The sequence below is a fragment of the Rousettus aegyptiacus genome, unplaced genomic scaffold (genome assembly GCF_014176215.1).
Source record: "Rousettus aegyptiacus isolate mRouAeg1 unplaced genomic scaffold, mRouAeg1.p scaffold_m13_p_16, whole genome shotgun sequence".
NCBI lineage: Eukaryota > Metazoa > Chordata > Mammalia > Chiroptera > Pteropodidae > Rousettus > Rousettus aegyptiacus.
The window spans coordinates 54,189,382-54,205,981 of NW_023416291.1; the positions used below are offsets into that span (position 1 = coordinate 54,189,382).

General features: G+C 63.3%; 1 protein-coding gene and 1 long non-coding RNA gene across 2 annotated transcripts; one reads left to right on the plus strand and one right to left on the minus strand.

Annotated features, from left to right (window-relative positions):
• Positions 1 to 1,366: 1,366 nt before the first annotated feature.
• On the plus strand, positions 1,367 to 8,419 carry MEX3D (mex-3 RNA binding family member D). Its single transcript, XM_016126688.2, has 2 exons — positions 1,367 to 2,030; positions 6,920 to 8,419. The coding sequence occupies exons 1-2, from the start codon at positions 1,502 to 1,504 to the stop codon at positions 8,305 to 8,307; spliced, it is 1,917 nt and encodes a 638-aa protein (XP_015982174.2). The 5' UTR covers positions 1,367 to 1,501; the 3' UTR covers positions 8,308 to 8,419.
• A 2,825-nt stretch (positions 8,420 to 11,244) lies between these two features.
• On the minus strand, positions 11,245 to 15,776 carry LOC118612487. Its single transcript, XR_004955007.1, has 3 exons — positions 14,980 to 15,776; positions 13,176 to 13,413; positions 11,245 to 12,373 (listed from the first exon to the last, which is right to left on the minus strand). It is a non-coding gene; the product is annotated as an uncharacterized LOC118612487 (long non-coding RNA).
• Positions 15,777 to 16,600: the final 824 nt, after the last annotated feature.

Genomic DNA, 16,600 nt, shown 5'->3' on the forward strand with positions numbered 1-16,600 from the left:
CCATCACTCACATGGTAAGCATTTTAATTGAGCGCCCACTGCGTACCAAGCCTCTTGCGGGGAGCAGGAGGGATCCAGATCTGGCCTCCTGCCTCTGGAGTTCAGTCCCAGGGGAGGGGCCAGGCAGTTACCGCAAAGTAAACAGTACTCTGAAGCATCCTGGTGCAGATATCTGGGGCCTTGAGCTGAACGTGGCCTGGGATCCAGACAGTCATTTTAGGTGCGGAAGAAGGCTCAGGCACAGGGACCAGGTCACAGGACTGAGGGCTTTAATTAGGGGAGTGGGCACCTGCCAGGGAAGCTAGAATAGGCAGGAAGTGACTGGAGGTGAAGGACAGTCCTGCCCTGTGGACAGCTCTGGCTGATGGACTACATGGCGGGGAGGGGGGTGCCTAGGACGGGTGAGGCTGTGGATAGTTACTGTAGGAGGGACCGGTGTGGGGCAAAAAAGCAGGCTGCCCGCAGCCAGCCAGGGACCTGGGCGGCCCGGCGACTACTCCCAGCCCACTTATCACAAGGAATTCCACGGGGACACCGGAAGACTCCTTCGCCCCAAAGAAGAAAGGCAACTGGAGGAAGGGTCGCGGGGCCAGGGTGGCACTGGAGCTGGGCACGCTGGGCTGCTGGAAGAGCCTGCAGGCCAGGGCCCGACACCGCAGAACACGGGGGTCTTCACAGTCCAGGGCCCCAGCCCACGGAAACCGGCCCGAGCCGGGAAGGCGCCTCCCGCGTGGCGCAGTCTCGCCCCGGCACACTCCGTGCTGGGAAAAGTGGGTGCCCGTGAGCTCCCCAGAAGCCCAGAGCCCACGGGGACAGGTGCGTGCGGGGACCGAGCGGGGGAACTGGCCCGGAGTCCGAAGGTCGGCCGGGTCGCCAGGCGTCCTTGGAGGAGGGGCCGGGCCCTGGGGCGGGGACGGGGGCGGGGTGCCTCGGAGCACAGAAGGGCCCCCGGCAGCGGGAGGGCGGCGGCCCCGCGGCCCTGCGGCTCCACCGGAACCTACCTGCGGCCGCGCCCACACGTGCCAGCGCGCCCAGCCCGCCCGGGCGCCCGAGGCGGCGGCGGCCCGCGCCCACGTGACCGCGCCCCGGCCCGCGCGTGCGCCCTGCCCGGCGCCCCATTGTTGGCGGCGTGCGCGTCACGGGGGCGGGGCCGGGGCGGGGCGGGCGGCTGGAGGGAGGGCGGCGGGAGGGAAGGAGCGTCCGCGCCGCCGCCGCCGCCGAGAGCCCCGCCGCCGCCGCCGCGAGCCCCGCCGCCGCCGCGAGCCCCGCCGCCGCCGCCGCCGCCGCCGCCGCCGCCGCCGAGGAGGAAGCAGAGTCGCGCCGCCCCTGCCCCGAGCAGCCCCGCGCCGCCGCGCCCCCCGCCGCCCCGCCCCGCCGCTTGGATGGCCGGCGGCCGGCGGCCGAGCTCTCAGAGGCGGAGGGCGGCGGCGCGGGCGGCGGCGGCGGCGGCGCGGGCGGCCGGCGGGCGACAGGCAGGGGCGCGGGGCCGAGCGCTAGCGCCATGCCCGGCTCCATCGGCCACCCCGACGGCGGCGGGGGCGCGGGCGGCGGCGGGCCCGGGGCGCCGGCCGGCGGGGACCCCAGCCCAGGCCCCCCGCCGCCGCCGCTCGCGTCTGAGGGCGCCGAGGAGGCCGCGCCCGCGCCCCGGCCGCCGCCCGAGCCCGACGACGCGGCCGCCGCGCTGCGCCTGGCGCTGGATCAGCTATCGGTGCTGGGGCTGAGCAGCCGCGACCACGAGGGGGCGGCGGGGGGCGCGGACGGCGGAACAGCCGCGGAGCCTGCGCCCCCCGACGGGCCAGAGGTGGCCGTGGCCCCGCCGCCGCTGCCGGAGCCCGAAGCGAGCCCCCCGCCCCGGCCGTCGCCACCCGACGTGTTCGCGGGCTTCGCGCCTCACCCCGCGGCCCTGGGCCCCCCGACGCTGCTGGCCGAGCAGATGAGCGTGATCGGCAGCCGCAAGAAGAGCGTGAACATGACGGAGTGCGTGCCCGTGCCCAGCTCCGAGCACGTCGCGGAGATCGTGGGGCGCCAGGGTGAGTGGTCGCCGTCGGGGGTGCAGCCCCGGGGGTCCCTGCGCCACTGTCCAGCCCGCGGCCACGCCCCGCGTGGACTCGGGCCTCAGCGGCCGCCCGTGCGCCTTTGTCCTGCCGCCGGCCGTGGGGAAAAGTTGGGCACAGCCCGCGCTCCTCCCCTCCGCGCTCCGGCCTGTCGCTGCCTTTGTCTGGGCACCTCCAGCCCAGAAGGGCCTGAGTGCGGCCCCGCTGCCCGCGCCGCGGGCTGTGCCATCCGGGGACCGGGTCTGGCTGGACGGTGGGCGCTCCACGCCTGAAACAGGCACCGGGCGTGCAGGCTCGGGTTTGGGGGGGTGGGGTGCCGCCCAGGCAGGTTGGGAAGAGAAGTTTGCTCAGAGGGAGGGGGTACATCTCTACTTGCCAGTCTGGAGACCCTGCTGGGGGTGGGGTGCAGGACAGGATGAGAGAGGGTCCCACCCTGCTCCCAGGGCCAGCCCAAAATTTGCAGGCGTGTGGAAGGACCAGCTGTGAAAGCGACCCCTGGGGTCTAACCCCATGGCCGCGGCGTGGCAGGCCGGCGGGCAGCAGGCCCCGGGTGTGGGGGTCCGGGCAGCGGCATTGCCCGAGCGTCCCTGTGGCCGCCCCATTGTTCTCTTTGTTAGAGAGCCAGGCTGAGATTTGCAGGGTGACATCAGGCCGGCCGCCGCTCATTGGCCCTGGAGCTGTGGGGCGGGTGGAGGGTGGTGGGCAGTGCCCGGCCCAGCACACACCCACCCACCCTGGCGGCCGCTGCCCACCGGCCCCAACTTTCCCCGGGCTGCGAGCTCGCACCTCCCCCGCTCCCTGCTGGCGGCCTGTGGTCAGCCTGGTTCTAGAACTTGGGGTGGGGCCTGGGCGGTGCTTGAGATGGGGCTGCAGGACACTCCCGCTGGGGGTCCCGGCCTCCAGCTCTCAGGAACAGGACTCAGAGAAGGATCGGAGGTGGCTCGAATTATACCGACCTGTCGCCCTCAGCCCTGCTGCGGGGATGCCCCGCCGGTCCGGGCGGGTGGGGTGGCTGGGCCGGCAAGCTCCCTGTCATTCGTCTGTCCTCTCCACGCGTGGACACGGGGAGGGTCGGGCACAGTGCGAGTGGGGGAGTCGGGTCACTCTGCGTCCTGCTGGCCGCCTCCAGGGGCAGGTGCAGCCGGACGCCGGCCCCCGCCCTCTTGCCGCCTTCCCGCGTAGCCCCCGCCTTGGCCGCCGGCCCCCATCACGGCACTGGAAGGCGTAACAAGGGAGTCGCCACGCGCCGAGTGCCCAGAAGCCTGCGGGTGGGCTGCGTGGAACCCGAGGCCGAGGGGCCGTCCGCTCGGTCACTAGGCTGGTCTGCTGGGCACGTTCCGTGTGATCACGCGTGTCCTGGCGCCCGAGGGTCCTTGCAGGGAGGCCTCGCCACACGGGTGGCGAGAGTCAGGTAGAGGACAGGTGCCTGGGGCATTGGGGACCAGCCTGGATTCTTGGTCGTGGCCGACTCTGGAGCTCCGCCTGCAGAATGGGTGACCCTGAGCCTGTGAGAGCCCCTCGCGGTGACGGGGGACAGCGCCCCCTCAGGCTTTCTGTGTGGACTTCGGTGTCGCGCTGGTTCTGACCCGACCTGCAGGCGGCAGCCACCCCGCAGGCGGGGCGCAGGGCACAGGAGCATGCATGCGTGCCGTTGGCGCGGCCCTGGCTCCGAACCGTCTGTGGCCCCCACCCTGAAGACTGGGGCCCAGCTCCGCCCCTTCCCCTCCTCCAGTCACCCACCCCTCTGTCCAGCCTGTGGGGCCCTGGACACCAAGCCTGCCCCTTGCGACGGCTCAGGCTGTGCCTCGCGCCCAGAAGTCCTCATCCTCCACCGAACGCCAGGGCAGGGCCGGACTGCAGTCCCGACGGGCCCGCCTCCCAAAGCTCCATGGTCGGGGCAGCAGGAGAAGTGGGGTTTCCCAGAGGGTGCGCATTGTGGGCCCGTGCCCTTCCCCCTCGCTGTCCATGCCTTGCACCCAGGGTGAGTCCATGTCCGCGTCTGACCGTGGCCAGGGCTGGGCTCGGCGGCGCTGGGTTTTCAGGACCGGGTACAGGACGGGGACTGCCCCGCTGGCCGGAGCGGTCTCCTGTGCTCAGTGCCCCTGTGCGTGGCCCCAGCCCCATGGGCATCGGGCACTCTTTCTAGTGACCCGGGACAGTGCAGGGTGTTGGGGTCCGTGCTTCGGTGCTGTCTGTCCACTGTGGGGCGTACGGAGGTCCCCGAGCCTGAGTCGGGGCCCTTTGTGTTGGCCAGTGTAGACCTGTGCTGGGGCTTCCTGCCGTGTCCGTGTGTCACAGACAAGCCCGTTTCCCCAGGCCCCCCAGCCGTGCGCTGCCCAGCCAGGGCTGCGCCCCACTCCGGCCCTGCCCAATTGTGGGAGCTTGTCACAGCTCTGTCTCGCTTCTGGGGCTCCGCTCCTCAAGTCCCCCGTCCTCCTTCCCAGGCAGGGCCCCTGCTCCCCCACGGCCTGAGGTTTCCTCCATGAGTGTGGCTTGTCACCTGTAGGGCCTGGTTCTCTGGGTGCCCAGCCCATAGGTGGAGCCAGAACCCCCAGAGCGAAGGGAGGTGAAGGGCTGCCTTCATCCAGGTGCGCATGGGGACCCTCAGCCTCTCCACTTTGAGGGGAGGGGCCAGCCTCCGGAGCAGTCACTACACTCCCAGGGTCACCCGGTCTCCTGGGGACAGTTGCCCAGGAGCCCGCCCTTCAGCCTGTGCCCACTAATCAGTGGCGGGGCGCGGCCCCATGTCCCCACACACGCTTGCTGCACCCCACCATCCCTACTGGTACAGGGTATGACGGGGTCACTCAGGGGTCCCCAGTTTCCTAGCCTGGGCAGTCCCACCCCAAGTTCTGCCCCCTCTTAGGGTCTTGGCATGAGTGTGGTTTGGGGACCAACAATTGTCACAGCTGAAGTACAGTCAGTGAATCTGGGTCCTCCTGGCCCGTGAGGGCTCCGCCTGGGGCCACCCCAGGGGAAGCTCACGGTTCCCGCCGCCCTGACACCCGAGGGGGTCGGCTTCGGCCTTGTCCGGCTGCGCACACGTGCCGGGAATGAGACCCACCACCCCACCTGTGCACAGGGTGGCCCGATGCCCTCCAGTTCCCTGCCCTTGTCACGGGGGCAGGGTGTCTTCCTCGTCCCTCGCCAGGTCTGTGAGGCTGGGTGTTTCAGCTCCCTTCTTGCTGGTGAGGAAGCTGGGGCACAGGAAGCTCCCCTCGAGGGCCCAGAGAAGTCCCCAGGGCACCAGCCCTCAGAGCGCAGTCCCCAGACTCAGGGAGTTCAGAAAGTCTGGAATTGTGTGCTGGGGCCCGGCCATTCAGGGTGCGGTTCTCAGAGGAGGGGGCCAGGCTGTGATTTGATGTAGAGAAGGGAGAGGACGGCGGGGTGGGGGGGGGCGGATTGTGAGGACAAGGACAAGGGGCAGTGGAGCTGTGGGAGGGGACAGGACTGATGTGTGTGATCTGAAAGCCACCCTCCACCTCAACTGCCAGAGAGGGAGGGGACCCTCCCGGCAGACGCAGAGGCGATGTGGCTGTGGGGGGCGTGGCTCGGGGCCCAGGGGGTGGGGCCTGGAGATGGGGGCATGCTCCTCCCTGGAGGTCACAGACCCCTATCCTCTTGGCCTGCTTCTGCTCCAAGCCCTGGATCAGGGAGCTCCTGTCTTTCTTGGGCATGGGGTGGGGCCACCTGGGGTAGCCCTGGCCCCTGGTCCAGGCCCGGTCTCCTTGATCTCTCCCTGGGCCGACTTGTCCTGCCAACTTTGTATCCTCCGGCTGTGAAGTTAGCAACACTTACTCCTCTCAATGCTGCCCTGTTTGCATTGACACAATGTCCCTGTGTCCCTCTAGCCTCCCCCCCAAGCCTGACAGCGGGGGTTGGGGTGTCTCCCAGACTCCTAGGCCTGGACTCAGGATGTCTCAAAAGGCCCTGGGGTGGGGGTATCAGGGACCTGGGCGGGCGCCCCATCAGAAATCCGCTGGCCCCGCCCCCATGGCACCCCTGCACCCCTCCAGGGGTCAGGACCCCTAGCCCAGGCCAGGCAGCGAGCACAAAGCCACAGCGCCCTCTCCTTGTGTGTCCTCAGGTGTCCCCCAGAATCTGGGACCTTGGGGGGCATCCTGAGTTGGGCCTGGGAATCTGCATCGGGCTGAGACCCAGCAGCTCCCTGGAGCTATGAGGGTCACGTGGTAGGAAGGAACTCGCGGGGGTGGGTGTCAGGGTCACATTCATGTCCTGGGGCCGACAAACGAACCGGGTGGCTTGAAATCATCGAAATGAGCTCTCGGCTCCGGAGCGCGGAGGGGGCTGGCCGACAGCGAGGCGTTGGCCGCGCTCCCTCCGGAGGCTCCAGGGGACGATCTGTCCCGTGCTCCCCCAGCTCCTGGTAGCTGCCACCAGTGCTCTGTGTCCCTTGGCCTGGAGCCGCATCACTCCAACCCCTGCCCCCCTGGTCGCGGGCCATCTTCCGTGTGTCCGTGTGTCCAGCTGTGCAGACACCGGCCATCGGATCCGCGGCCCACTCCGCCCCAACACGGACTCATCTTGGCGAATTACCTGTGGGGCGCTGCTTTCCGAATAAGGCCCCACTCGGAGGTTCTGGCTGGACGTGAATTTGGGGGACACTCTTCAACCCAAGACAGAGTCCTCCTCGCCTTCTTGCGTTTTTGCCAACCACGGGGCACCCAGCTCAGGGGGAAACTGAGGCCCTGAGCTTGGAGGTTGCGTGTCTGAGATTAAAGCCTGAAGGGGGTACAGCCCGCAGGTGGGGGTCTCCCAGCTGGCTGGCCCCTGAAGCCACTGCCCAGAAAGGGCTATCCCGGGCAGGGGTCTCCAGCCTCACCCATGTGCCCATCCCCCCGCAGGGTGCAAGATCAAGGCCCTGCGCGCCAAGACCAACACGTACATCAAGACGCCAGTGCGCGGGGAGGAGCCTGTCTTTATTGTGACCGGCCGCAAGGAGGACGTGGAGATGGCCAAGCGGGAGATCCTGTCTGCCGCGGAGCACTTCTCCGTGATCCGCGCCACGCGCACGAAGGCCGGCGGGCTGCCCGGCGCGGCGCAGGGCCCGCCCAACCTGCCCGGACAGACCACCATCCAGGTGCGCGTGCCCTACCGCGTGGTGGGGCTGGTGGTGGGGCCGAAGGGCGCCACCATCAAGCGCATCCAGCAGCGGACGCACACGTACATCGTGACGCCCGGCCGCGACAAGGAGCCGGTGTTCGCTGTGACGGGCATGCCCGAGAACGTGGACCGCGCGCGCGAGGAGATCGAGGCGCACATCACGCTGCGCACCGGCGCCTTCACCGACGCCGGCCCCGACAGCGACTTCCACGCCAACGGCACGGACGTCTGCCTGGACCTCCTCGGCGCGGCCGCCGGCCTCTGGGCCAAGGCCCCCAACCCGGGGCGGCGGCCGCCGGTGCCCACAGCCAGTCTCCGTGGGGACAGTGCCCTGGGCGCCCCAGGGGGTCCCGAGGCCTTCTATCCCGGCAGCCGCGGGGCTCCCCCGGTGCCGGACACGAACCCCACCAGCCCCTACGGTGGCTCAGGCAATGGGGGCTTCACATTCGGTGGGGACGGCCCCGGGGCCCCCACAGGACCCCCCGCCCCCGAGGACTGCGACTTCGGCTTCGACTTCCTGGCACTGGACTTGACCGTGCCCGCTGCGGCCACCATCTGGGCCCCCTTCGAGCGTGCCGCACCCCTGCCGGCCTTCAGCGGCTGCGCGGCCGCCAACGGGGCCCCCGCGCCGCCCGCCCCGGGCGTCCGGCGCAGCAGCGGGGCCGGCACCCCGCGACACTCGCCCACGCTGCCCGAGCCCAGCAGCCTGGGCCTGGAGCTCCCGCTGGCCCGCCGCCCCGCGCCCGACCCGGTGGGCGCCCTGCCCTGGCGGCCGCCGCAGGGCTCCCTGTCGTCCTTCTCCACGAGCGCCAGCTTCTCCACGGCCACCTCCCTGCCCAGCAGCTCGCCGGCCGCCTCGTGCACCCCCCTGGACTCGAGCGCCTCCGAAAGCAGCCGCAAGCCCTCGGCCGCAGCGGCCTCGGGGTCCGCGACCAGCGTGGTGCCCGCGGCCGCCGCCCTGCCGCGCGAGTGCGTGGTGTGCGCCGAGGGCGAGGTGATGGCCGCGCTCGTGCCCTGTGGCCACAATCTCTTCTGCATGGACTGCGCTGTGCGCATCTGTGGCAAGAGCCAGCCGGAGTGCCCCGCCTGCCACACGCCCGCCACCCAGGCCATTCATATCTTTTCCTAGCGGGGCACCTCGCCCGGGCGGGGGAGGAGGGGGGAGGGGAGAGGGCGGCCGTGGGCGCGGGCAGCGTGGCCAGTGTTTACAGACGAGCTTTAACTCCGGTCCCAGGCGTGGAGACGGCGACCCTGCGGCCCAGTGGCACCTCAGTTCTTAGCAAATAACAGTATTGAGTCGACAGGTTAAAATAAACGGAGAGAAAAGGTCTGTTGCACTTTTTATTTGAGACATGCCCCGCCCCCCTCCCAGGGTGATCTTTTTAAGGAAAAAATAAGCAAACCACGATTTTTACAACAATCGGTTTTCCTTTTCTATGGAACAGAACTCAGACCTGACGGGGTTTTCGCGGGGGCTCGCCCTCTGCAGAAAGTTCCACCGCGAGGACGTGACATTTTTACTCCCTTTTCGGGGCGAACCAGTCACCCTTTTATACAAGAGCCCCGCACAGGCCGGAGGGGGGTTGGGGGGCGAGGGGCAGCCCAACCAGAAACTTTTGACTTTTTTTTTAATTATTAATCCCCTTCTGCTGTGGTTTATGTTGTCAGTTTTTTAATTTTTTAAATTTTTTTTAAACTTTTACTTTTTACCTCTTGTGTATATGTAGCGGATTTATAGGGAAATATGTACTTTATGGAATAAATTTTAAGAACTAAAATATATTTTATTTTAAAGTAACGGACCTTTAATCTTACACAGCTAAATTACTGATTATATATTTGCTGAGCTGACTTAAGGGTTCAGAAAATTGTATCAAGAGTTTTATTTTTTGACTCCAAAGCCTTCTTAATAAAGTCTTTTTACTACACGTGAGCCCTTGGCGTGGTGTGGGGCGGTGGGCACTGGGGAGGGGGTGGGGGAGGGGCATTCAGACTCAGCTCCTCCCATCCAGACAAAGAAATTAGGGCTCGGGGAACCCCCAATTCCTGCTCTTCTGCGAGCCAGGCACCACACCCTGTTCTAGCAGGCATCTGGCCTGCAGGGGGCGATGATCCAGCCAGGCCCCCCTTTCTTGAGGCTCAGGTCCCCCACATCCTTGGAGATGGCCAATCGTGTGGGCCAGCCATGGCCACTGAGGAGTGTCGGTGCCGGGTGCCAGGCTGTCTCTTCCTGGGCACCCATCCAGCTCCATGGCGTGCATGCCCCCCATTCCCCATAGGGCGGGATCCACCCACCATAATACAGATGGGAAGATAAAGGTTGGGGGGCCCACCTCTGTGGCTGGATCCCACTGCCTCCCAGGCCCCAAAGGTCGCCTGGGTGCTGAGCCACAGGCACCAACCCCCAGCCACCATGGTCGAGTTGGGAGCAGAGGATGGGGCCCATTGCGTTGCCAGACGTTCCTCAGGGCTGGGGTTGGCCAGGAGGTGAGAACTGGGGGACCAGGAGTTGGGCCTGCAGAAGTTGGTGGGTGCCACCAGTTTTGAAGGATGGAAGGAAGCTGCGGAATGCAGGGGGGACATAATGACAGGGAGGGACCCAGGACCAGGGTCCCTACAGGCTGATCACCCTGAGGAGTAGGCAGTGAAGAAGGTCAGGCAGATGGCCCACTAGGCAGGCTGGGAAGGTGTGGTAGAACAGCCCAGAGGGCTTCCGGGAGGAGGCAGTGGGCGTGGGGCAACAGGAAAGGACTAGAGAGCAGCCACAGATGGACGGGGAACCCCGCGGACGGTGGACCCAGTGAGTGGCGGCCACATCGGGCCCTCTGGCTGAGAGTGGGCGCGCCCGCAGGGCTGAACCCCGGCCCAGGCTGCAGGCCACAGGGTGGGTCTCCGGAGAGGAACCGTGTGCATGGGGGTTCCGGCTCAGCGCTGCTTGGGGTATCCCCATGTGTAAGTTGGGGTGCTCCCCACCCACACTCCCAGCTCCAGTGAGGCTCGGAAGTGCAAAGGTTTGAATCACGGCCCCAAAAGATGAGTCCTCTGGCCCTATGATTGCTCCCTCTTTGGAAAAAGGGCTGTAACCGAGGATCTTGAGACGATGTCACATCCTGGATCAGGATGGCCCTGCGTCCGACATCGGGTGTCCTTGTAAAAGATGGAAGAGGGGAGGGTGGGCGCTCAGAGACGTTGCCAGCTTGGACATGCCGGGGTCTGTGCGATGATGACCATGGAGGCAGAGGCCGGGGATGCGGCCACAGCCCAGGGACACCTGGGCACCCCCGAGCCGGGAGCTGCCCGGGCATGCTCTCCAGAACCGAGAAGACACGCCTGCCCTTCGCGGTTGCCTGCTTCGTGGTCATTTGCCCCGGTGGTCACAGGCGGGTGGGCGGGCTCAGCACGGGCTGGCCCATGCTTCAGCTGGACTTCCTTCGACTCGTGGCAGCGGCCCAGGTGACCTGGGCTGAGGTCAGGCTGCCGCTGGACTGCAGAGTTGGTGCAGGCAGCAGAGAGGCAAGTCTGTGAGACCAGAGAGAGAGAGAGAGAGAGGGAGAGAGAGAGAGAGGGAGAGAGAGAGAGGGCCTAGGGCCAGGGGCCAGGCGCTGGGGACTGAGCGAGGGTCCCGAAGCGAGTGAGCATGATGGGGGCAGGGGCTGGTCTGGGGTCTGCGGGGGGTTGGGAGGGGGGTGTCTCAGAGTGACCTTGTGAGTCAGCCAGCCAGTTCGCTGCTGTAATCTGGGGACAGAAGAGGAGCCCGCTGCTTGAGGCCCTGGGTCCAGCCGTGCCTGAAGGCTGCCCCGTCATCTCCTCAGCCGTGAGCGCCAACGAGCCTTCCTCTCTGTTTAAGCCCCTGGGAACTGGAGTAACTCGTACTCGGAACCCCCTACAGGGACCGCGTCCCCGGCCAGGGAGCTGCGAAGTGCTTTTGGGGGCAAAAATACTGCGCACAGAGCTGTGCCGTGGCTCGGCATGCTCAGGGGAGCCTGGGGCTGAGGCCTGGCCAGCTGTGCACAGAGCTTAGCCATGCCTCGGCGTACTCAGGGGAGCCGGGGGCTGAGGCCTGGCCAGCCTTCTGGAGCCCGGCTCGCCCCCTCGTCGGCCATCTCTGTCGGTCCACAAAGGCTGGACGCAGCCCACCTCAGCCGGGCCCCTCCCACTGGCTCATGGTGGACTTCAGCGGCCAACAGGATTTAAATAGAAATAGTCACATGTGGCTTCTGGTTCCTGTGCTGGGCAGCATCTCTCTAGAACATTCCAGTCCAGCGCTGTCCGGTAGAACTGCAGGTAAAGTGTGAAGAGGAGGAGCAGCCAGCAGCCACGCAGGGTGACTGAGCTCGAGAAGTGGCTCGAGGAACCGAGAGGCGGAAGGTTTTCTTTTCGTGGGCTTTAATGTAAGTACAAAGAGCCGCAAATGGATAGGGAAAGCGGGGAGGGAGGCTATTCGCTGTGCAGACTTTGAAATAATGTTTGAGGAAGCCAGGGCGGTGGACAGGCTGCCACACCCTGCGGTCGTCAGAGCTGGCCAGTGGCTGGGTCCCTGACCAGCGTGGCCCCAAAGCAACAAAGGCCATAGAGGACGGACAGCTTGTGGGCAGCCGAATAACAGCCACGATCCTGGGCCCCATGACTCTTGACTGTGTCCCCTCACACGGCAAAGGGACTTTTCAGATGGGATTAATTCAAGGCCCCTGAGATAGGGGTGACCCTGGGTCATCCCTGGGGCCCAGTGTCCTCACAGGGATCTTGTAAGGGGGAGGGTCGCAGTCAGAGACATGGACGAGGCCGCCTGCTGAGTGTGACGAGGGGGCAGGGGTCATGAGCGAGGGAGATGGCGCCTCTAGAAGCTGGAAAAGGCCGGAGACGGTTCTCCCTGGAGCCTCGGGAGGGCTCAGTCCTGCTCACACCTGGGTGTGGGACTCCTGACCCCAGACCTGTCGTAGAAAACTTCTGCATTATGTCACCAAGTTCGTGGTCATTGTTGCCAACGACACCCACAGCTGCGTTAAAAGCTGCCCCTGACGCCTCGGAGAAATGGCTGATCCTCCGGCCTTCCCAGGGCAGGCAGGTGATCCCGAACATTTCGTGGTGTCAAAACATAAGGACATGCTCAAAAGACCCCACAGAGATGGGTGCATGTCGGAGGGACCCAGGAGCCACCAGCTGAGAGAGCTCCCAGTGGAGTGAAGCTACTCGTCCTGGAAGACACAAGACGCCCATTTTATTGGAATTTCAGATAAACCACGAATCATTTTTTTTTTTTTTTTTTAGTACAGGTTTGTCTCAAACACTGCCTGGGACACCCCTCCACCCAATGGCGACTGGTAATTCATCTGAAATTCAGATTGAACCGGCGGCCTGTATTTCTGCCAAATCTGGTAACTACGAGGGGTGCAGGGGAAGAGAGAGTGATCGCTGATTCCAGGGGGAATTACAAGCCGAGAGCTCCACCTGGCAGGTAAAGGTGGGCGAAGCTCACAGGACGCGGCTGGGGAGGGGCTGGGGATCACGGACCGGAATCAACTCCACACACATTTTTGGATGTGGATTGTGCGCCTGCATCGTTGCCATGGCCAGGAATGGGTTCGCCCTGCGGCAGGAACCGGGGTGAACCCGAAATCCCCTGCACCCTCCCCAGATGGATCTCACCAGCAGCCGGGGCGGACCACCGGAATAGCCCGTACTCTGTCGCCACCGTGTGGCCAGGGACGCACATGACACTCTGCCAGCGACAGCCTTGGAGCTGCGGACAGCGGGGGCTTCAGCGTGCCTTGTGTCGAGTGGGGACCAGCTGGCTACCGAGTCACAGCTGTTCGCCTCCGTCTGCGTCCCCCCACCCGCCGGCATTGCTCCGTAGCAGTGCACCTCTCTGCAAGGACGCTTAGCGAAACACACAGCCACAGCGTCACTAGCTTAAAACTATTCACGCTAACTTTTTTTCCAGTTTTATTGCTCTCTAACCGACATACGCCGCCGCGTACGTTTAACGATTTGACTCACGACAGTCATGCGTGAGAGCAATGATCCTGTCCTCCGGTCCATCGGCGTGTTGCGTCGTGACTTACAGCGGGCTTGTTTCCGCCTCCGTAGGACGTGTCGTCTGGGACGTGACCCGGTGGATGCCAGCGCTGGCCGCGCCTCAGAGCGCACGACGGGGTTTACGAAACACCTGAGGCCAGAGCTCCTCCGTCAGCGGTAAGCGGTGGGGGCGCCGCCCGGCAGCAGGATCTATTTTTAACTGTGGTAGAATACAGGTAATGTGCAATTTACCATTTGAATCACTTTAAAGAATAGACCAGTGGCATTAAGTACATTCACAGGGTTGGGGAACCGTCACCTCTATCTCACCCAGAACGTTCCATCGCCCCCTCCCCCCTCCAGCCCCTGGCAAGCCAAACCCACTTCCTGTCCCTGCCAACGTGCCTGTTCTGGAAATTTCACGTAAGTGGAATCGCACACACCGTGCGGCCCGTGTGTCTCGCGTCTCTCACTGAGCGTCGTGTGTTCTAGGTGCGTTCGCGCTGCAGCGAGTTTCAGCACCTCCCGCTTTTCATGACTGAATTAATAGTCCGTTGCCCGGATGGACCACGTGGGCTTATCCGCGCCTGACCCTGACACATCTGGGCTGTTCCCGCTTCGGGCCGTGTGAACAGGGCTGCCCTGATTGTTCGCGGAGCGATTGTGTTTAAACCGCCTATTTTAAGTGCTCTTGGGCATATCCCTAGGAGAGGAGTTGCTGGGTCGCGTGGTAATTCCGTGTTTAGCATATTAAGGAAGCAGCAAATAGAATTTTTTTAATTGAAATTTGTATCGAGATCATAGTGGACTCCCCTGAAGTTGTAAGAAATAATACAGAAGATGCGGGCTACACCCAGTCTCCCCCATGCGTGCATTTATAAAACAATAGTCAATCTGTCAACCAGGATTGGACGTGGATTTCACCACCTACCTTACCCAGATTTCGGATTCCCCAGTTTCACTTGCTCTGGAGTGTGTGTGTGTGTGGGGGGGGGGGTCTATAATTGTATCAGCTGAGTGGGTTCGTGCATCTAACCATGGCAGGACCCCTGGAGCTGCCCTGTGATAACCTCAGACCCCTCCCTCCCACCCACTTCCAACTCAAACCCCTTTGTCATTTCAAAAATGTTACTTAAAAGGAACATTACAGTGTGTGACCTTTGGCATTGGCCTTTAAGAATTCCCTGCGGCGGGGGTGGCCCGGTTAACCTACCTCTGGCCACCTGTCGTTTCCTCTAGAAGTTTATATGTTGAGGCAACCCGCGTGCCTCAGTTTCCTCGTCTGTTGAATGGGGAGACGAAAGCTCCCTGCTCTCAGGTGGCTTTGAGCGGATGGGGAACCAGACGCCTGCAGGCAGGACCTCGACCCCGCCTCATTTTGTGACGTCACACCAGGTTGCTATGGCAGCAGCCAAACAGCCCACCGGAGATGCTGCCGCCTTGGCCCCGCCTTGCTTGCTGGTGATTGGGGAAGGCATCTGGATCACGTGCCCCCACAGACCAATGAGAAGGTGGTCCAGAGGGGAACCCATGAAACTGAATTAAAGAAAATTTTCCCTCATTCTCCAGAATTAAAAAGTGTCTTTACTGGTTTTCTTAAAAAAAAGAAAGAAAGAAAGAAAGAAAGAAAGAAAGAAAGAAAGAAAGAAAGAAGAAAGAAAGAAAGAAGAAAGAAAGAAAGAAGAAAGAAGAAAGAAAGAAAGAAAGAAAGAAAGAAAAAAAAAGAAAGAAAGAAATTCATTTCGATTTTAAAAGGTTCTGGCCAGGCCTGGAGTGAATTCATTACCATTTCTTGAACCGCCAACCTTTGCAAGCACCCAGAAAATGCAAGTTAATAACATTTCGAGGCGCACAGTGACGCTCTCCGTAGATGATTCCAGAAGCGTTCGGTGTGAGGGCGGTATGGGTGCCTTGCCGTCTCTCGACGTTCCCATACCTAGATATAAGAAACGGTCTGGGAGGTTACAAAATTAATATATGCCACGGGTGGTTTATTTTTAATAAACCGCCATCGTGGGCGATTCTCACAGATCGTTGCTGCTCCTACGCCCACAAACAGATGGGAACAAGCGCTCTAGGTAGGTCATTTTGCAAGAAACGCAGTTAAACGGGCCGGGGATGCTTTGTCTTGTTCTCTCCAGAAACCAGTGTTCTGGACAGGAATGAAGCTGGGTCCTCCCCGTGTTACCACTACTGCTGGGCAATGAGTCACCCCAAAATGGAGTGACTTGAAACCCTTTTTTTTCTTTCATCGTTTCTGTGAGTCAGGGATTCAGAAGTGATTCGGCTGGGTGGTCCTGGCTCGGGGTCCCTTGGGAAGCTGCAGAGCACACGTTGGCGGGGAGCTGCCTCCTCCGAAGGCGCGAGCCGGGCTGAGGACCCCCTTCCCGGATGGTGCCCTCGCCTGGCTGCTGGCGGGAGGCCTCGGCTCCTCCATGTGCTGCGTCCCCTCCACCCCCCACCCGGTCCGCTGTGTCCTCACAGCGGCGTGGCTGGCTCCCCCAGAGTGAGTGTTTCCACAGAGTGGGGTGGAAACCTCACCTCTTGTATGACCTAGGTGCAGAAGTCACGGGCTGTCGCGGCCGAGCCTGGCGCCCAGCTCACTGGCACCTTCCTGAGGCTGAAGAGCAGCGGCAGGGCCTGCTGGGAAGCCAGGAAGCGCAGCAGGCGGAGGCGGGTTGGTGGGCGGGCGCGCACGGTCAGGCCCCCCGCTGTGGGCACCCCTCCACCTCGCTGGTGCCCTGCCTCTCAGCCCCAGCGCCCTCACCTCTCGCTGCTACATGGAGCCGGCGGAGTGGGTGGCCCTGAATTCAGCATGAGGATATAGAGAAATATGAGACATAGTTTGTACCCCAAGAAGCTCAATGTGACAGTGAATGCTTGTCCAACTTCTGTACGCAAGCACCCGCAGATGACTGAACATCCCCTACATGTATACGCGTATGTATATATGGGAGCTCTGGGATAACGCACGCAGTTCACGTGAATTGTGGGCTAGAGGTGCAGACTTCCGAGAAACGTCTCGCTTGCGGCAAATGCGCAGGCTTCCCGGCACCTTGGGGCTCTGTAGGGAATGTTTAGTCATCTGCGGTTACTTGGGTACAGAAGTTTGAGAAGCACTCACTGTCACCTTGAGCTTTGTGGGGTACAAATTATGTCTCATTCCTCTCTGTATCCTCATGCTGCATTCAGGGCTACGCACGGCCAGTGTGCCCAGGGATGCTTTGGCCCACCCTTCCATCGTTCCATCCGCCCATCCATCCTTGTCGAGGAAGAAGCCGAAATGGCAGCCTTAAACTGGTGGAAAGAGGGCAGTTTTGGGAGACTTCGGACAGCTGTGGGTCTGAATTCTGACTCTGTCAATTATTAGCTGTGTGATCACCTCTCTGAGCCTTAGTTTTCTCCAT

Bases quoted from the DNA above. Each gene is read 5' to 3' on its own strand.
- MEX3D (XM_016126688.2), top strand. From the start codon at position 1,502: ATGCCCGGCTCCATCGGCCACCCCGACGGCGGCGGGGGCGCGGGCGGC. The intron at 2,031-6,919 runs GTGAGTGGTCGC...ATCCCCCCGCAG, and splicing joins GGAGATCGTGGGGCGCCAGG to GGTGCAAGATCAAGGCCCTG.